This window comes from Apiospora phragmitis (assembly GCF_038363925.1).
Source record: "Apiospora phragmitis strain CBS 135458 chromosome Unknown utg000006l:1.0-5683423.0:1.0-5690449.0, whole genome shotgun sequence".
In the NCBI taxonomy this organism is placed as follows: Eukaryota; Fungi; Ascomycota; class Sordariomycetes; order Amphisphaeriales; family Apiosporaceae; genus Apiospora; species Apiospora phragmitis.
In genome coordinates, this window is record NW_027117404.1 from 752,765 (window position 1) to 772,402 (window position 19,638).

The 19,638-nt window shown below is 52.2% G+C and overlaps 9 protein-coding genes across 9 annotated transcripts; 4 read left to right on the forward strand and 5 right to left on the reverse strand.

The window, feature by feature from the left end:
- Positions 1-464: 464 nt before the first annotated feature.
- PG994_005515 (uncharacterized protein) lies at positions 465-2,184 on the forward strand (the record flags this gene model as incomplete). Its single annotated transcript, XM_066856924.1, has 4 exons — positions 465-492; positions 552-750; positions 782-1,188; positions 1,436-2,184. 4 exons carry the CDS (start codon positions 465-467, stop codon positions 2,182-2,184), a joined length of 1,383 nt encoding a protein of 460 aa, XP_066716193.1.
- A 1,411-nt stretch (positions 2,185-3,595) lies between these two features.
- PG994_005516 (glycoside hydrolase family 27 protein) lies at positions 3,596-5,190 on the forward strand (the record flags this gene model as incomplete). Its single annotated transcript, XM_066856925.1, has 5 exons — positions 3,596-3,604; positions 3,667-3,961; positions 4,034-4,382; positions 4,427-4,682; positions 4,738-5,190. The coding sequence occupies 5 exons, from the start codon at positions 3,596-3,598 to the stop codon at positions 5,188-5,190; spliced, it is 1,362 nt and encodes a 453-aa protein (XP_066716194.1).
- Positions 5,191-6,123: 933 nt separating this feature from the next.
- On the forward strand, positions 6,124-7,400 carry PG994_005517 (uncharacterized protein; the record flags this gene model as incomplete). Its single annotated transcript, XM_066856926.1, has 3 exons — positions 6,124-6,428; positions 6,517-6,879; positions 6,938-7,400. 3 exons carry the CDS (start codon positions 6,124-6,126, stop codon positions 7,398-7,400), a joined length of 1,131 nt encoding a protein of 376 aa, XP_066716195.1.
- A 214-nt stretch (positions 7,401-7,614) lies between these two features.
- PG994_005518 (tetratricopeptide-like helical) lies at positions 7,615-9,092 on the reverse strand (the record flags this gene model as incomplete). Its single annotated transcript, XM_066856927.1, has 3 exons — positions 7,615-7,806; positions 7,860-8,970; positions 9,031-9,092. 3 exons carry the CDS (start codon positions 9,090-9,092, stop codon positions 7,615-7,617), a joined length of 1,365 nt encoding a protein of 454 aa, XP_066716196.1.
- A 529-nt stretch (positions 9,093-9,621) lies between these two features.
- Positions 9,622-10,014, reverse strand: PG994_005519 (uncharacterized protein; the record flags this gene model as incomplete). Its single annotated transcript, XM_066856928.1, has 1 exon — positions 9,622-10,014. One exon carries the CDS (start codon positions 10,012-10,014, stop codon positions 9,622-9,624), a length of 393 nt encoding a protein of 130 aa, XP_066716197.1.
- Positions 10,015-10,633: 619 nt separating this feature from the next.
- PG994_005520 (uncharacterized protein) lies at positions 10,634-11,935 on the reverse strand (the record flags this gene model as incomplete). The annotated part of the gene is made up of 1 exon (XM_066856929.1): positions 10,634-11,935. The coding sequence occupies one exon, from the start codon at positions 11,933-11,935 to the stop codon at positions 10,634-10,636; it is 1,302 nt and encodes a 433-aa protein (XP_066716198.1).
- A 903-nt stretch (positions 11,936-12,838) lies between these two features.
- PG994_005521 (uncharacterized protein) lies at positions 12,839-13,561 on the reverse strand (the record flags this gene model as incomplete). The annotated part of the gene is made up of 1 exon (XM_066856930.1): positions 12,839-13,561. One exon carries the CDS (start codon positions 13,559-13,561, stop codon positions 12,839-12,841), a length of 723 nt encoding a protein of 240 aa, XP_066716199.1.
- A 599-nt stretch (positions 13,562-14,160) lies between these two features.
- On the reverse strand, positions 14,161-14,694 carry PG994_005522 (uncharacterized protein; the record flags this gene model as incomplete). The annotated part of the gene is made up of 2 exons (XM_066856931.1): positions 14,161-14,456; positions 14,541-14,694. 2 exons carry the CDS (start codon positions 14,692-14,694, stop codon positions 14,161-14,163), a joined length of 450 nt encoding a protein of 149 aa, XP_066716200.1.
- Positions 14,695-16,290: 1,596 nt separating this feature from the next.
- Positions 16,291-17,811, forward strand: PG994_005523 (uncharacterized protein; the record flags this gene model as incomplete). Its single annotated transcript, XM_066856932.1, is given in 2 exon segments — positions 16,291-17,436; positions 17,455-17,811. 2 exon segments carry the CDS (start codon positions 16,291-16,293, stop codon positions 17,809-17,811), a joined length of 1,503 nt encoding a protein of 500 aa, XP_066716201.1.
- Positions 17,812-19,638: the final 1,827 nt, after the last annotated feature.

The following is a 19,638-nucleotide window of genomic DNA, read 5'->3' on the forward strand; positions in this document are numbered from 1 at the left end:
TGAGTTCCGTTCGACTGCTTTGTCGAGTTTTCCGCTAGTATTCCGCCGCTAGATCTTCAGTAGGACTAGCGCCGGCTTGGGTCAAATCTTGTCTGCAATGCGGACCGGAGTGCCTGCCTTATTCGAGCAGGGCCCCTGGCAACGATTCGTCAACGAGCCCATCTTCACATCACACGAGTCAGATTTCCCCCGTCCCCATGTGATTTGAAAAGACCCGGGGTAGTTTTCCGCCGCTTGTCGGTATGTTATGCAGGCTTTCATCCTTCAGGAACCTGGGGTTTGACATCGATGACCTGTTTGGGACACGAAATCTCATTGCCGTCAGCAATCCTATGGTTTCATCACGTTGGGTAGTGATATTCCCCCACACCGCCGGGTCATCGCGCCCCTGGTCATTCCTCCTGCCAATGCTTCAAACGCGGAGGTGAATCTGTACTTACTTTTGAGAAGTCCGAGGCTTCAACATGCGCAAGCCGTCCGCATGCACTGACTGTCGGTAAGTAATTCAGTGAACATGACTTATAGGATTGCGAGGCTAACCGGGCACGAAGGGCTCGTCGGCGCAAGTGTACCTTTCCCTGCGGAGCTGGTGCGAAAGTTGTCTCTCTCGCGGGCTGCCATGTACACAAGAGCCGCCCGAAGCAGGCTACTATGCCAGACGTCAGCTAAGGACCCGGAAGCGCGCGGTGGTGGATTTGACGCCTGCACCGGCCCAAAACTGGTCGGATCGGGGGAGCGCGAATGTGTTACGTGAGGCTGAACTGCCTCCTATGCCCATAAGGTTGGAGCTGGTAAAGCTGTACTTTGGCTTCATACATAATCAGTTTCACTCGTTCTACCACGAGCCGACTTTCATTGATGATGTTACCAATGACAGAGTACCAGCCGCTGTACTTTTCGCCATCTTTGCTCTCTCTTCTCGGTTCTCCGCCAATGAAGACTTTACAGGAAGCGACCCTCGGGAAAGAGGTGAACGCTTTCGGCTTGCCTCTGAAAGCCTTCTGAGCATCCGAGACGTAGGAGTTGTCAACATACAGACATTCATGCTACTCGGAGCATATGCCGCTGCCGATGGAGATACGCATGTTGAAAACCTGTACTACAGCTTAGCTGGTCGTATGGCTTTATCGCTGAATCTCCCCGATCTGCCGGCTGCGACGCTCTTAGAGCGGGAGCTGAACCTTCGATGTAAGAGCAATGCGGGCATTGGGATTGGCAGGTCCCAATTTTGACGTGTCGAGAATCGCGCGGGAATGCTAACGTTTTTCGACAGTGTGGTGGACTCTATGTATGGTCGATGTCTTGTCGTCCACGGCCGTGAAGCTACCGAAGATCATGCCTTCGAATCAGAACCTCCCACTACCAATGGATGAACTTTCGTTTCTTTCAATAGACCCTGAAGACTAAGCCTCTGTTCAACACTCTCCATTCACAGGCCTTGGAGCACCTTTACTCCCTGAGATGGTGAAGCTCAATCTGGTGTTGGCCAACGTCATCGACTTCAACAATCGTTGCGTCGCAGAACGCCTCGATGGCGTCACATTAGAGGCGAGTGTCCTTGCGCTGTCGTTGGAGTTGGATGGTTGGCTGGCGAGTCTGCCGCCATACATGACAGATAAACCCCAGAATTTTCATGCCTTCTCGGATCTCAGATTGGGACGAATGTTCGCCGCCGTACATCTCGGCTACTACCACTACGGGCAGTTGTTCTACTACCAATTCCTCGGAGCGGACGTCGTGGAAACCTCCAAGCCATTCCACCAGTATGCCGAGCGATGCAAGGATCGCGCCGCCCGTCTCTGCGAGCTGGTCTACCGGTCGTTTGCCACGCCCGGCAGCGACGTGAAGTATTCAGCGGTCTCGCATATCCTGGTCATCAGCTCTACGGTCCAGATCCATACGCTTCTGTTCTCGGGTGATGAGACTCAGATAGGCCTAGCAAAGTCTCGCCTCGAACAGAATTTCGCAATACTGCTCCAGCTCAGAACCTATTGGTCTAGCGTGGACAGTGCTATGAACCGATTGCAGGCGTTCCACCAAACTTTTTTGAGAAGCAGAGAAGCGAGCTTCGTCCTGGATCGCTGGCTGCTTCGGTTTCTGGTAGAGTTCGCTGCACATATGGAGTTTGAGCCAAGAGATAGCGATACCGGTTATGAGGCCCTGTTGTCGTTGTCCAGAGAATAATGGGGGTTTGTCAATATTCGGAGTACTTGGGGTTTCCCTGAACGAGATCTTGGGGACGACCCATCAGTGCTCAGGCCTAGTGTCTCCATCCAATCTAGCGACGGGAAATAACGACCTGGCGGCGGCATTCACTGACCTATCCCTTAAACGCAGAGACACGATGTTGGTTGGCGTGCTGCAAGCCAAGCAAGCGGAATATTGGAGTCGAGACTCATGCCCATATACTCCTCCATACATGCACTTTCACGCAGTAACGTATCCACTATGCATTCGGGCATCGATATATATAAGTAGCTCGTTCTTTATAACGAATAAAAAAGTATATAAAGTATAATAATCGATTTTTTATATAATAAAGCTTAAAAATTATTAAGTGGTGGCTTTTATAGTCGTTAAAGACTAATAAGCAATAAAATACTTTTCGTACGAGACTTTATATATTTATTAAAATATCGAATTTAATCCTCGCCTTTTTCGTTCGTAGTTTAGCCGTTTTTAATAATTATAATTACTTAGTTTTTTAATAATAAGTTATTTTTATATTAAAAAAAAGTACGTTTTCTTAGTAAATATAATATATAAAAAAATAGCGTAACCGTATAATTTAACGCTTTAAATAATTATAACTTATTCTCGGTTTTTTTATTAAATTACCCTAGGCCTCTCTTATTAATTAAAGGTGGTTACGATTATTTTAAACGAGATTTAACTTATAAAAAAGCTAGTTTCGTTAAAGTTATAAATATCCTCTTTTTATATCTTATATTTATAAATTATATACGATACGCGTCGAGATTTTTATAAAGGATATTTTAATAATCGATTTTTCGATTAAAACGCGTCTAGAGGTCTAATTACTATCGTATAAAGCTAGAGGCTTAATTAATATTAACGCGTCCCGCGTCGCGTTAATAAAGTAGTCGATTTATTATATTTTTAATATTATTTATTTAAAGCGGAAATAATCGCGAATTTAAATCGATTATATATTATACGATTAATTACTTTTCGAAATTCGTAAGCTTTTATATTAACGATTATATATCTCGTCGTAAAATATTATTATAATATTAATAATGTAAGGTTATATAAGAGATATTATATATTTATATTACGAATTATACGCTTAATTTAAAGTCTTTTTAAAACGCTTAAAACATTAATTATATATCGCTCTCTTTTTATTAACCTACTATTATAAGTAGTAGAAGTATAAAGAATAAAATATAGGTTATAAGGAATTATAAGAAAGTATTCAATTGGACCGTGTGTTCAATTAGACCGTGGATTACGTTAGGCAAAATTCTCGGCATTCAGAACGATGGGTTGGTCAAAGAGAACAGCGGCGACTGCAACCTCACTTGTCGGCGGGGTTGCAGACATCAATAATGGGTTAGCAATAACGCCCCCAATGGGTTGGGTGAGATCTCTCCACATACTTACTGTGCATGCGATAATGACAATGGGCTGCTGCTGACCTAGACCCTTGGTAACTTAAAAAACAACTGGAACTCCTTCGGTTGCGATGTTTCCGAACACTTGCTCCTCAGTACCTCGGAGCAACTCGTCAGCTTGGGGCTCCGAGATCTGGGCTATCAGTATGTCGTCCTGGATGATTGCTGGCAGCAAGAGAGCGGGCGAGATAAGCACGGCAAGCTGCAGCCGGACCCCGGCAAGTTCCCCAATGGACTCAGGTCGATATTGGACCGTCTGCACGACCAGGGGCTCAAGTTTGGCATGTATTCGAGCGCCGGCGAGATAACCTGTGCAAGATTCGGTACGTTTCTATAATTCAGCTAAGCCGCCTCCTTCCGTTCCGTTGCTACTAACACCTACATACTCATCCCAGCCGGGCCCCTCGACCACGAGACCGATGACGCGGAGAGCTTCGTGTCTTGGGGTGTCGACATGCTGAAGTATGACAGCTGCTACCACATGGGCCGGATCGGCACGCCGCTCATCTCGTTCAACCGGTTCAAGACCATGTCGGACGCCCTCAAGGCCACAGGACGGAACATTCTCCTCAACCTGTGCAACTGGGGCGAGGACTTTGTCCATACGTGGGGCATGAGTATTGCGAACTCCTGGAGGATATCCGGCGACATCTACGACTCCTTCACGCGCCCGGACGATCTGTGCGGCTGCCACCCCAACGTGCTCTCAGATCCGTACTGCATCGCCCGGGGACCCATTGCTCGGTCCTCTTCATCGTCAACCGCCTGGCCGCGATAGCCGACCGCAGCATCCCGGGCGGTTGGCAAGACGCCGACATGCTCGCCGTCGGCCTCGGCGGCATGACGGACGAGGAGTACAGAGCGCACTTCGCCCTGTGGGCCGCCCTGAAGTCGCCCTTGTTCCTCGGCAACGACATCCGGTCCATGCCGCCCTCCGCCCTGACCATCGTCAACAACCCAGACATCCTAGCCCTCAGCCAAGACCCGCACGGCCGCTCCATCACGCGCGTGCGCCGCGACACCGAGAACATCCCCCGGGGACGCGTGGGGCGTGGGCGAGACGCACGTCTGGAGCGGCTACCTCGCCAACGGCGACGAGGCCGTCGTCTTCCTCAACGCAGGCGGCGCCGACCTCGACATGACCTGCTCCCTGGCCGAGCTCTTCACCGCGTTCGGCCCGGGCGGCGCGGCGCCCCACGTGCGGTCCGACTGGGCCGTCCATGACCTGTGGGCTCACCGCATGCCCGAGGCCACGGCCGCGGCCATCCTGGCGGCCGCGACGGCGGATGAGCGCGCGGCGCTACTGAAAAAGGCAGACTGGTATAATGCGACCGAGACGCCCTACGCGGTCGGGCTGCGGAACGAGGATCCGCGGTTGTTCAGGGAGAAGATTGGCGTCGTGGAGGCTGGGGGCGTCCTCAGAGTTTCCGTCAAGAGTCACGCTGCGAGGGTCTTCCGACTTCGAAGAATAGCCAAAGCCGGTGAGAAGCTCAAGCCCAAGAGTATCGATCGGGTGGCAAAAGATGAACTGCAGAGAAACAAAGCCTGTTGAAGACAATGACATACATCAGCAGCAGGTAGACCAATACTTGTCCTACTGGCAACCCCGTGGCAATGGGTGCTTGAGGCGCGACCAGATATGTAGACTCATTTCAACATATTTCAAGCCTACTTGAACCGCGTCAATGAATCCTGTCTTTGATATACACTCACCATCTAAATTCGAGTGTGTCTATCAATACATCTGCCTTGGAATTGCGGGGCAGCTCCGACAGCGCAACGGGATCCACTGCCACCGACCGACACAGCCATTGCATCCATCCTTCGAGCGTCACCACTAATTCCGGCCCTTGATTTCGGTGCAACGCCATATCAACGATAGCTTGATATCCCTGTATTTCATAAGTTCTACTGGTTTGCCTGCTGTTGCGGCGTGGGAGAAGTTCGAGCAAACAGCTTGACAATGAAGCCGACCGGTTCAAGCTTTTCTCCCTAGCATTGGAAGTCTGGCGGCGTGACTCAACTGGTATTGACCTACTACACCTTAGCCTCACAATCGCCAACAGCACCAGACTCGGATACGCGTGCCTTCTGTTTTCAACAGCGTGCGACCTCACAACTATCGCAAGCTGATGCGGTTAGAGATAAGATGAAAAGTGACTGCTCCTTCTCTTAGATTGCCACAATCGACGACCCCTCGTCACTTGAGAAACAATCTTTTCATAATTGGCAAGCATAATACTCATTCCCAAGGCACACGCTGCTTTACCTTATGAGTCTTTTTCTCATTCAAAACTCTATCATCCCTAAAGCCATCAAGCCAAAGGCTTTCACATCATCTCGTCGCAACTTGGTACTTCCTTCTTTTGGGCATTGGGTTGCAGGCGCCGAACGCCTGGGATACGTTCGTCGCATACCAACATCTGATACCCGACTTCTTTTGCACGCTCTGCCGCCGCGGTGCTATTTTCACTACACACGCATCATGGGAGGCCAGGTATTCACGAGCGGCCCGGACCCCCTCTACACCCCGCGCATGCCGCCTGGAGTTTACCAGCACGTAAAGGCCACTTGCCACGAAAAGCTCAAGCAGATCTTCGAGCAGGTCGCCACGCCGATTGAGGGACCCGGGAAGCCAGACGTTGGCGACATCGACTTCCTTGTTCACGGCAGCATTACGGATCTGCAGAGCACCCAGTGGCGCGATGCTGTTTCCGCCGTCCTGGGTGCTGAGCGCTGCTTTCTCTCAGCAGGCACGTGCGGGTTCATTCGCGATCCCTTGGCCCCAAGGTATCCCGGAAGAAGCTCTGTGCTCGATTGATACGATGGGTATACTTACGCCTCGGTACATCCAGGTGGATGTCCACGTCTGCGACAGCCCAGAAACTTTCCGCTGGTCCGTCTTCAAGCAGGATCATGGCGACTTATGGAACTTGCTGGGTAGTACCATCCGTCCCTACGGCCTGACCATCGACCACGAGGCTCTCTACGTGCGCATCGCCGAGATCGAGAAATTCGACAAGAAGAAAGCCAAGATCCACCTCACGTCGGACCCGGAGATCGTTCTCCAATTCCTTGGTCTCGACCTCCAGCAGTGGAAGCAGCCGTTCGCATCCATGGAGGACTCTTACAAATACGCAGCGACCTCCCGCTTCTTCTGGGTCAAGCCTGAGTCCGATGACAAGTCCGACGGTAGCGACGAGGAACGAATCGAAGGCGAGTTTACCAGAAAGAACCTCAAGTCCAACGATCGCCAGCGCATGGACAAGCGGCCCATGTTCTACAAATGGATCAACGAGTTTATTTCCCAAGTGCCGCGAGCAGCACCGCTTCACCGACCGTCAAACCGACCGGGAAGCCACGCTGGAGGAAGTTTTCGAGCGGTTCGGCGTACGCGAAACCTATGATGCACGCGTCTTAGAGTTTCGACAGAAGCGACAGGCCGAGACGATTTGGAAAGATGTCATCAAGGCCACCGTGCCGAGCGAGGGTATCGAGCCCATGTTCCGTGGTTGTGCCGCAAATGGGCTCAAGAGGATCATCATGCAGGGTGATGAGAGCTATGGCGTGGTGCCGAGCGAGCCCCTCAAGGATGAGACTGGGCTATTTGATGAGGATGCGGTTCGTCGCTTCAGCGAGGCGCACTGGAAGAAGGTCGGCGATATTGGCCTTCAGAGGAATCACGAGAAGACGTTAGTGCATAAGGCGAAACTGGCTAAAGAAACGGAGCAGGCGCACAAGAATCAGACTCCAGTCAGTTAGCAGACGGAATTAGAGCGATGTTGCGAATTGATATGGTCACGAAACCAGATCGATCTGCAAGTGTGGCGACTTGAACCTATAACAGTAAATACGACGCCCCGGTAAGAGATGGCATAAGAGAAGTTGGTAGGGTTTCGTTCACAAGAGTTAGATAAGAAATAAATCGTCAGAAGAGTATCCACATGTAACATTAGTGACTAGTAGGACCGCGACCCTAGAGTTTAAAGTCAGCGTTAGTCTTCTCCCAACCGTGAGATGTAGGCTCCAAGTTAGACACTCGATCAGCCAGTCGCACTTTGAGAGCTTTGGCTCGATCCGTGCACAGCTCGTACATCGTACTGAGGTTGAAAAGAAGTGTACGAGATGACTGGCCGTCGTCCACAAGGCCTTCGAGGATTTGTCGCCCCTTGAATGGGTGAATTAGTGCATGATTTCTTAAGAGCGGCGATGTAGACTCACCTCTTGCATCCGGCCAAGGTACAATAAGCACACAGCCAAGTTGACACCGACCATTTCGTCTTGGATGCCGCTCTCCTCGAGCTCTGCCTTCAGCTCCGTCCACTTCTTCAGACCATCTTCGAATTGGCCGTTGGCCATATCGACTAGCGCCAATACGACCTTTTCGCCGACATCACCTCCCTTGCCGTCTCTTACACACCGGCAAGCAGCGTCCACATCTCCCAGATGAAGCCAGAGAAGTGCCTTGGCCGTCGCCAGCTTCCCGTCCTGCGCCTGGTCTCGCAACGTAGCCATGTGAGCCGCCGCACCGGCTAGATCTTCCATCTCGATCAAGGCACCAGCAACCCTGATGCCGAGCTCGGCAAGCCGCCGCTTCCACAGCTCCAACTCGGAATGATCGTGCGCCTTTGCTGCCTTGGCAATTTGCAGATGCGCTTCCCGTGCCATCTCGTAGTAACTCATGATGGCCCGGCGTGGATCACCGAAGCCCATGGTCTGGAGACGGATGGCGAGGAGGCGCAATTCCCATGGCATCAAGTGCGCACCGGTGATGGGGTCCAGGTAGTACGCCTGGTTCAGGTCCTCGAGCGCCTTCGCCTCTTGCGCCGCCAGCGGTACGGAGTCAATGAGACACAGGCATGCTAGCCGGATGTAGAGCAGCGAGAAGACACGAGCATAGTCAGATGGATCCACAGGAGGGTGAGCTGCCGCGATGGTCGCTGAGACGGGACTGCTAGTCAGTGCCTGCACGCTGGTTATCGCAGCAGCGCGGAACTGTCCGTGGGCAAGGAGTTCCGAGATGGGTGTCTCCGGTGTAGGTTGCTTGGAGGTATTGCGGAATGGCGGGGGGATGGACAGAGGGCTCAGCTGATGGAATATCTCGGGCCGGAGGAGGTGAGAGAAGTCTCTTTCTCCCACTGGCACAATTCCTGATGGTGTTGAAGATCTTGCAGGCGAGCGCGGAAACGGGGAGCTGGCCCGGAATGGAGAGCCTGCCCGGAATGGGGAACTTGACCGAAACGGCGAGTTTGAGCGTGAGCCTCTAAATTGTGGTGATAGTCCCCGGGCTGCTTGGGCTACTTGAGCGACGACGGGCGATTTCAAAGGTGCCCTAGAAGACAACTTAGCCCATATACATGGCGCATTGAAAGAGAATAAAGCATCGACCTACTCGTCAGCATCCAACGGGCCTTTGGTAGATGACCGAGGGCGTGTCGCTAGCCATCCAAACATGTCAGCGATACGTACAATGATGGCAATTGCGAGTTTACTATGGATGGAGGAGCAAAGTAAACCATGTGGAAGAAAGAAAGATAGTAAACGTGGTTTGCATTCAAGTGAAAGGCTTCATATTAGGACAGAGCTGCGCGAGCACGCAGCCATTGAAGGGAAGGTGCTGTGGTAACATGTGCTGCCCGCCAGGCGACTTCCCAAACAACATCCGTCAAAATCGAGTGTTCTTGCATCCCTTACCATCACGAAGCATGTGCTATGAATGAGGGGTTCGACACTTCAATTAAATAAAACTCACTTCTGGTGCCCGATTGCGTTCTTGCATGCCCTTTCGAGCTTGCCCTCTGTTGTTGTTGTTGATCCATAGCTGTTTTGAACAGGTGATTGATGTTCAAGCTAAGTAAGGAGAAAGGACAAGTGACGTCGGCTTAAGCTAAAGGACCCCGCGGACAATTGTCGGTAAAATGCAACGTCGCTAAAGAAAGACATCAGACGCAGCGGGCCATTAGCGAGCAGCCCGCCCAAATCATTACTGGGAGCCATCTTCGAGAAACACCATGACTGCTTTTCCTTCCTGATCATCCGGCCAGAACTCCATGCAAGCTTCATCTTCGCCTTCAATCTCTGTAGCTTTATTTTTCGGTTCCTGGACCTCGCTCCTAATCGTTTCGTATTCTTCATCCTGCTCCTGCACGAACACTTCGTCTTCCATCATCTTCCTGCAGGTCCCATCGCTCCGCCGCTCGTCGCAACTGAAAACCTCGCTTTCGAGCACGACCCAGCAGCACGTGTGTGCCGGACACTTGTAGCCCTCGTCGTACGGCCAGCACTCGAGATCACAGACGTCCTTCTCGCGCTCGTCTGCATGGAAGCTGATCTGCTCTGCATGGTAGCAGTGATGGACGATTTGGGTGTAGCACATGGCGGGGTATGTGCGTGTCGCTTTGGTCTCTAGGTCAGTATTTAGAGAACCCCCTTTTTCTTCTTCTTCAGTCGCAAGAAGTTGTCTTGCGGGGCACATATATTCACTAGTCCCGGATTGAGCCTCGTGTGGTTCTTTGTTGCCTTTGAGCATCTGCTGGGCGCCTCATGGTTGATACTTTAACACAACGGCCATAAAGAGTCTTTCACCTCGTTTATATACAATCGCACCTTAGCATCGTTCCAGATTGACCCTTCCTTTGTCCGAGATTCGTGGCATCACTACATCCAGAGTGGATGCTGAGCCTTTACACTCTCTGAGGCGACGATCTCAGTTATGACAACACAAAGTGGTTTCTTCTAACTTATGTTTTAACCAGTCTAGTAATTTTGTATTTCTATAATTACATGTACAAATCAGTATTATGTGCACAGCTTCCCTCGATGACATAAGCCGAACCCGTCGGGCAAAGTTCATTATGAGACAAGAAGTGCCTTAACGGTGTAAAATTAGACGCTTAGTGCGCCAGCTCCAATGAGCATCCGTTCCTGCTGTGTACCCAGTCGAAGACGATGTGCCCTCATCATCATTATCACCACCCCAATCGCCCCCTTACCCATCACCTTTTGACGGCGTGTGGCCCCTCGAATCCGGCCGGGATACCCGGGTCCCCGTACGCGTGCGTCGACATCCGGTGCAGCTTCAGCCCGTTCTGACTGTCGCGGACTTCCGACATGGAGATGGTGGTGTTGCGCCGTATCTTGCCACTGCTGGCCGTCTCGGGCCTGGCCAAAGGACCACCCTCGTCTTGTCGGCCATCGCCCAGGCCAACCCATCCGCCCTTTTCTGCGTGTCCTCCTACCCGGCGCTTCGTCTGTCTCTGGCGGCGCCTGCGGCAGAAGAAGAAGATGGCCACGGCGACGAGGCCCAGGAAAGCCACGCCGCCGGCCACGGGTCCTGCGATTTTCATCATAGACGGCGCATCCGGGGCCTCCGCCGGGTCGGTGCTCCCGGGTGCCAGTGAGCCTTGGGCCTTTCCACCGGCGGTGGCCGGGGCGCCGCTCTCCGACGCCGGCTTGGCGGATCTGGTGGTGGCGCTCAGGGTTGTCAGGGTCTTAGTCTCGGGTAGGGGCACCGTCGCGACGCCCGCGCCCGTCGACAAGTCTGCTGCCGTCGTCATGATGACGATAGTGGCGGGCGCCGAGGTCACAATGGTCATGGTCACTTCCACTAGAGTCGTCTTAGGTGGTGATGCTGCGGGTGGGGGTCGGTTCGCTTGGCCGTTGTTGTTGTTAGGATTGTCATTGCCATCTTGCGTAAGCAACCTTGCTGTATCGATGCTGGGCTGGTCGAGAATCTGGTTGGAGGTGGCCGAAAAAGGGGACTTCAAGTAGCAGTTCTTGAAACCGAAGCTCTGCCTGGCCTCGAAGGAGACCCCTCCGCAGCGCTGGTCCTTGGCACAGACCCGCATGCAGTCCTCAAAGGACATCTGAAACTGCACCTCGAAGTCATTGCCGCTCACCACCTTGTTGCAGCTGATCTGGAAATTCATGCCGTTCGCCGATTGGACGGAGCCAGACCCGAGAGTGTCGCAGCTCGAACTCGGCTTCTGCAGCATGCCCGCCACAATGGCAGAGTCGGCGCCGGCGTCCAGCGTCGTGGCACTCTTGTTGATGGAGGCCTGAAGAATGCAGTGCCCGTTGGACTGGTACACCACGCCGTCGCAGCGCGGGCCGGCATGGTCGTTACAGAGATCAACGCAGTCGCCCAGGGACTCCGTCTGCTGGCCTCCTATTTCCTTCCCCGCGAGCCGGGAGCCGCAAAGCACGTTGTACGTGCGCAGGGTGCCGATCTGGCCCCCGTTCGCGCTGGGGCATGGCGAGCCGGACTGTCTGTTCTTCAGCAGCGCAGGCAGGGGCATGGACGAGCGAGGATCCAGAATTGGGGGTTGCTTGGTGGAATTCATTGACGGCCCACCTCACTTACTGTTGTAGTGATGATATTAATACTATGCGGCTTTCCGTAGTTACTCCAGAGCTTCTGCCGCCGTATAAGACACGTATGTTAAGTATATGAGCGCACGATATTAATATGTAAGGTTATTAAATAATTAAGTTTCGATCCAGCGACAATGCAACAACAGACGACGACGGTAGGACGAAGCTCGTTCTTAAGGTCGTCCCGTGTCTGCGCACATCCAAATTAGCGGAGGTTACCGGACGGCAGGTGGGTGGTCAGCCTTCAGGGAGTTTCGAAAAGATTATGCACCTCCTGCCAGGTTTGAAATCGCCAGATCTGAAGGCCGTGGATTTTGTTATGTCATTAACTGACAAATCCACCTCGGCAGTATGCTGTCATGACTGATCTGCAGCAAGGGTCTAGCCCATTGATCGGTCTTGTCAAACCGACTTGAGACGGACGGCAAAGTCTCTACACTATGCCCGAGCCACGTTATCTGGACAAGTCATCATCCCGATCATGCGGCTCAAAGAAACATTCAATCATAATGGACGCAGGTTCTGCCGGTTTGGTGGCTGGGATGGCTGATCTCGTCCGGTGTCTCGCAAACTCGGGAGGGGCAACCCCGTCTTGGTCAGCCATGCATGGAAACTATGTGTATTTTGGGATGCGGTCCATGTTTCGACAGCTCCATCCAAGACAATAGCCAATTGACATTTGCTGCAGGTACTATGGCCCGGCCGGTTGAAGTCTGAAGCAAGGCTGAGTGAACAATGGCCGGATTGGCTGGGTTGTCATCGTCTCGAAGTCATCCCACGGGATAACTTCATAGTGTGCCAATCCCATACCTCCAATATGCATGCAGCTATGCTTTGGCATGATATTTCCGCTTTCGATATTTTCGCTTGATCTGCCTTGGATGTTTCTCGCGGTTGCGGTAGTGTCTTTTGAATTTCGACTTGGGCTTTTTGGCATCCAACTCCTCGGGCTCCCACTTGTAGAGGTCAGGCCTCCCGCGATAACTCCGAGTCCACTCCGGCAGGTATAGATCTCGATCTTCATCGCCTGTTTTGTGCGACCGAAGCCGCGTTAGGTATTGGTGATTTGCCGCGGCTCTGAGCCATATACGACACTTAGGCGGATGAAACTTGTTCCAAATATCAATCATGGCGTCAACTCCGTCCGCATCAGAGACGCCCAGCTGGTTGTAAGGGCTCCTGGCAGATTCGATTTGGTTCATATCCAGACATGGGTGCGGTTTGGTCCAGGAGCAGCTGAAGTCCAGGAAACGCCCCTTGACTATATTTGAGGCGTTTATATCCCTGTGCAATATGCCTAAGCGATGCAGAGTAACCACGTGTTTGAAAAGAGTACGTGCTGTTTTGAGACTGTCGATAGCTGGGACTAGCAGCCATAGATTGATATTGTTGACCAAGTCCAGACGGGCAAACTTTTCGAAGTCGATGAACTCTTTGACGAGAGCTTTGACTGGCTGGCCGGCGTGACCTTTATGGTAGCACCAGTCGTCAACCCAATCGTGGCCGGTGTCTTTGGCCCGCAAATCTCTTTGTCGCTCTTGGTCAAGCATAATATATCCATAACAGGGAACAGCAATGTGTTCATTGTTTGTCTCTTGCAATCGTGCATATGCTCTGGCTTCGCAGTTGAACGGGTGCATATACGTAACTTCGTCTTCCTTGCTGAGCTTCACGCGGAAAAAGGAAGCCGGAGTAAACTAATTTCCGAACTTGAACTGCAAATATGACAAATCAGAATTAAGATTATAATGGCTTTGGGGGCAGGCTGCGGGCGGCCTTGGGGATAGTTACCATTTTCAAAGCATATATCTCACCGTCTATCCGCACTTTCCACACATGTGCGTGCACTCCAGTCCCTAGGTATCGAATCAAATCAATTTGCAAGGTGCTGTTTTTCCCTTGAATGCAGCCAACTTGGGGCCGGGAATGGATGGGAGAGAATCCATGCTCAGTAGATGTATGTAGTCTTGGAAGGAACGTATATCTATTGAATAGGAGAGAGTCTTGTTATGAGAGTGCCCATGATGTTACTTAAAGTATTTACTTGCCAATTTCTGAGTGTCACTAATAATTTCTCTGTGTATCCACACTGAAAGCACCTTTCAGCTATTCCTTTGTCTTACCTGCATGCGGTGTGATAATCCTTTGTTCAGAAACGGGGCAATGAATCCAATGAGCGGATGTTGGCTCTTCTTTGGATTCGCCGAGCTTTGGGGTCAAGACTCATCATAATGGACGCCCATATTGCCTTGGCCGCAGACAACTCGGTCTCCTCTGGCCGGCGGTGCCAATCCGTACACCAGGGAAATGTTGCTAGTTGGACACCCCACCGCTCTGTGCCGTCTTCATTCTCAATAGTAAAGAATCGGAACATCGTGGCACCTTCGGTCGTCATGGTGAAAGCAAGGCATGTGTCAGCAGCCTTACAGTACATCGCAACCTTACCTAGATGAATGTGTCCATATACTTCATAGTCCCTCTGACGCTCAAAGCAGTTTGGGTCCCATACTAGCTGTCTAGCTGTCTCACCTATAACAAAGACAATATCCTTGGGCGGTTTCATGCCAGGCATTGACTTTGCTGGTAGGTAGATGGGAAAGTTTGGTCGCTTTAAACCCTCTTGTTCTGGCAGACTCACTTTGACAGCCTCTTTCTGGAAAGGGATTCGAAGCTTGAGGGTCATTTTGTTGTCTGAAGCATCACTAAGAATGTCCCGAGTACACTCAATAGAATGGCTCAAGATTGGCCCTATCTCCTTCAGAAAATAGTCATCGAGATTTTCCTCGGACACAATAACAGCCGGGCGGTCGATGGCTGTTAGTGGCTCTGTAAGGTGATCCCCTAGAGTGATGGGTGTGTCCAAGACTTTATAAAAGGTCTTGTTCACATTGGCCTCAGTGAAGTCAGATTATTCCTCGATGTCTTTGCGGTCAATGTCAATGAAGTCTCTGCCCCAAGAAGTGCCAGGGTGCAAGCTCTCGTCGGTGGTGAAGTCCGGGCGCACCAAAGCAAAGGAGAAGCCTCGAAGTCAGTGAGCAATCCTCGTTGGCACTGAACTCCCGCCAATTACGCATTGTGTTTTGCGAGCCTGACATGATGTAATAGGTTGGTGCTGGTTATGGGTTGTATTTCGGTATAGTGATGAATTTGTACACTTTGGATTGTACAGTAGATTGTCTGGGTCAAATGTTGGTAAGTCCTAGTCTACTTTTATAAACATGGTGTTCCCGTGACTACTACTGTATAACAATAATTTTATTGTCTGTCGAGTCTTTGATAGCATACAAAGAGAGCACAAAGATCCCTTGCATGTGTTTATTGCACCTTTCACGGTCTATTAAGGCTATTATTTGCGAACAACAGAGGGTATGTTAAGAGGCATTGTTGGGTGACAGTAAAGGTATACGGGGTCGGGATAGACAACGGGGGCTTCTCGTCTGCTGCACAATGCCTGCATTTGGCATTTTGAGACAAGTAAGGACGAATAGGGGGTAAAGCAATGTCAACAAAATGAAAGTAGTCCAATATATAACGCCCCTGGAATCAAATTAGTATGATGGATCATATTCAACGATTAGAAAAACAGTATATCGCGATGATCAGACAGCAGTTTGTGTCTATCAAAGCTCAGGGCATGGAAAAGTGTTATGTTGGAGAAAGTCAAGTCCGAGTTTTCGTTGAATGTGCTTGCCTGGCAGTTCATTGTGCGCTGTCATGAAAGCTCGTGTAGCTTATGCGAGTTCGGAGGGATAAGCATGCAGATGCAGACACCTAGAACACCCTGAAGGGTGAAAGATAGCGGCCCTCGGTTGGCCTAGGATCCCGCCCGATTGGCCAGCAAAGCCCCCCGAGTTGGGGTCGTAGCTCCTCAAACCGGCTAACGAAGTCCAGTGCAACCCCACAATGACGGTGATTTTGTAGATATCCGAGACATCAATCTCAACCCCCGTGACATGCTCGTATCGATGTAAAATGATCTAGAGCGTCAGCAGAGACTCACTCCATTCATGGCTTCTTCCGCTATAAGGCCCCTGTCCCGCGCGGATCCGCCCAACTCATCGGCCTCTGTCGCGCCACAGCCAACGACGGTAGCCGCGACGATGCAGTATCCCATTCGCAGCTGCGTTACTTGCAAAACCCGCAGGGTCCGCTGCGACCGGCGGCAGCCCAGCTGTGGAAACTGCTCACGCGCCCGGGGCCTAGGCCAAGACTGCGTGTATCCTACAGGGCCGGGCCGGGCGCCTAAGCGGCGTCGTCAGCCAGTCCCCTTCACGGAGGCATGGAGACGACCCTGTCACCCAACCCCACCACAACCCTGTTTGGTCGTGGTTCCTCAGCCTGCTCGTTGCGCGACTTGCACCCTTCACTGGCGCAGGCGGCGGTGCTGTTCGCGGCATTTTGTGAGAACGTGGCCCCGGTAATGCGCGTGGTGCACCTGCCGACACTGACGCGGCAGTACTGGAACGCGGCGGCGTCGCCAGACAAGCTGGATCGTAACACGGAAGCGCTAGTCTTCGCAGTCAATTACGTTTCAGTAGGCACCATGAACGACGAGCAATGCGCCACGGAGCTGGGCCAAACACGCCAACAGGCCATGGCGCGGTACCGCACCGCGGTGGAACAGGCCCTATCCCGGGCTCATTTACTCGGCATACGCAGCCCGATGGTCCTCCAGGCCGCCGTCTTCTACATCGAGGCGCTGAAGAACGAAAAGACCGGGCAGTCGGCGGTGCGGTCGCTCGTGGTTCTCGTGCACCATCTGGCTCGGGCCATGGGCCTCCACCGCGATGGTGATGCTTATGGCCTGCGGCCTTTCGAGGCGGAGATGCGCCGCCGCTTGTGGTGGTATGTCTGCATCCTGGACCACCGTACTGCTGAGGCGTGTGGCACCGAGCATGCTGTGCGCCCGCATTCCTTCGATGCCCGGATACCGCTGCATGTGAACGACGGCGACCTCTCCCCAGATATGTCCGCACTCCCGCCTGAACGCGACGGTATTGCGGATATGACTTTCTGCTTAGTGCGCTACGAGACCCTTCGGACGGTCTGGTGCGTTAAGGATAATACATCTCTAGCCGAGAAGCGGGCAGCGATAAGCGAACTGGAGCGTCGGTTGGAGAGCCGGTACTTGATACACTGCGATCCAGTTATTCCCTTCCAGCTCAAAGTGGTGCTCTCGGCGCGTATGATGGTGAAGCGTCTCTGGTTGGTAGCGCACTGGCCGTCGCTCGAGATGGACAACAGCCGTCCAACGCAGCGGAGCGCAATGACGACCGTGACTACCAACGGCGGAGCTACGCGAGACCAGCTGTTCGCAGCCGCCGTCGATCTCCTCGAGTCGGCAGCCGAGATCCTGGCGAGCCCGACCTTGTCACCTTGGACGTGGCATGCGCAGACATACAGCCACTGGCACGCCGTGGCCTTTGTGCTCCACTAGCTGCAGCGCTGGCCGCCTTCGGCCGAGTGCGAGCGGGCGTGGCGGTACGCCTGCGTAGTCTGCGAGGGCTGGCTGGCGGGCGGCTCCACCGCCACCAACTTGGGGCGGCCGATTCAGAGTCTCTGGGACAAGGTTCGACAGGAACGCGAGAATGGGAAGAGCAACAAGGGGTCTGATAATGCTGCCGGCGAACCAGACAGAGAAGACTCATTGGATTTATTTCTGGACATGTTTTCACTCGAGCCTGGAGATGCTAACGACCTCTGTTACACGCTTATGGCCGACCAAGACATGGACGAATATTTTCATTTTGGAGAAGAAGATCTCTCAGGCACACAGGTCACAGATAAGTCTAAATCCTGATTCTTAGACTTCCCTAGCCTGAACACTCTAGCCTATACCAGTCAAGAATCTCTTGGGACATTGGCCAAATGTTTGAGCGAGTTGTTTGGCATGGCAAGTATAAGCCCATTCATTCCTGGATCTCCAATCGTCAAGGACTGGAGGTCAGGTACACGCGTCACAGGAGGCTTCACTTACTTCAAGGCTATGTCGTGGGAACTATAGCCCGCCAGCGACAAAGGCCGTAGGGTAGACGGACATCCTGTGCGCCCCAGGGGTCAAGTGGTAGATTCCATCGATCGGGACGGCCCACGCGTACGAATTCGTCGATTCAGAGATTTGGGGAAGCTGATGTTCGCACAAATGGACAGGAGAGAGTGCATATCCTTTATCGAGTCCGGACGAGGACTGGTTGTTCTAAGCTGAGAAGGGCAGTGCGTCCCGGCCCGCACCAAGTCTATGTTAGCAAGGCTCAGGGCCAAGACGGACGAGGACCAGTTCGGCATAGTTGTGGCGGAAGAATGACATCGAAATAAGTCTGGTCGCGGAACTCAGTGAATATTTCGGGTTAATACGGACACGGACCGAACGATGGGGTCGTTGCCTGACAGTCACTCGACAAATCAGGAGCGGGGTCGTTTGCCTGGGAAGTACGGCAATATCATCCGGCGTGCCCGGCGTGCTGGCACCCCCATACCTCGGTGCCTTACGCAAATCCGTTGCCTATTTTTAGCGGATCACTCTGCAGGTGGGATGCATAGCATGCATGCGTGGTGCACGGGAGACAGCCCTAAAAAGGGGGATGGCCCAATAGCAGTTGGTGATGTTTCTGGTACTGTATCTGATTGGTTCATGCCTTTCCATTGGCTCGTCATTCTTATGGATACGAGAGTATTGACTAATCATTGATCTATACCAACCACCAACAACCAAATGACGGTTTGCTATGGTAGGCTGAGTAGAGTCTGGTCCAAAGACACTTCGAGAGCTACAGGAAGTTGTACGCGATTTAGGCAAGCGTTTCCTCGTTGCCATGAGTTTGCAGCGGTAGGCGATGGGCAGTCTGCCTATTAGGCACAGTTGCTAGTCTCACGTCAGCTAAAGTATATTGTAATGCATACTGTAGTATTACGTAAGCACTATGGGTTTGATCAAGGGAAGAACGTGGACAAACGTGGACAAATGTCACCAAAGGAGGCAGCCTTTGCTTTTGCTCCAGGTAACAGGGCGCAAGGCAGAGTTACAGATCCGCACGGGGAAGCTACAACTCGAATACCAAGAAGGAATAGCTACCATCAAAATACGCAGTTCGCGAAACTGTAGGATCACATAAGCCACGTGAGTGAGAGCACATGTTAGATAGTATATATACTACTATTTCATGCGACAAGATGGTAACACGACATTTGTACCACCCAGAACCATCCATCCCATAGCCGTGACCCCGTTTTCTTTGGACCTTTAGTCGAGGGTCGGGAGGCCTTATGTGTTTCCATGACTGGAGGTATTCCTCTTCGGGACCCTACTTGCAATATTCGTCTACAAGTGGCAGGGCTCGACAACCTTTCCCGTGCGTATTGAGCACTTTGTATTGCCTTGGGATCCCTATAAACTCATGCAATGTGTCAATTAATTTCGGGGGCTCGACTTGAAGAGGCATTATATGCGGCGTGGTGGGCGGCTAGATCTTCTTACGGGCTCATCGTGACCATCTAGACCTCCAAAGACTCTCACGATTGGCACGCTACCTGCATGGTCCCGAAGTCAGCAGTGATCCACATTCGGTCAGATGGACGATACCACTATCTATAGAGGGTGGTGGAGTCCAGACAGGGAGGGTGAACCGAA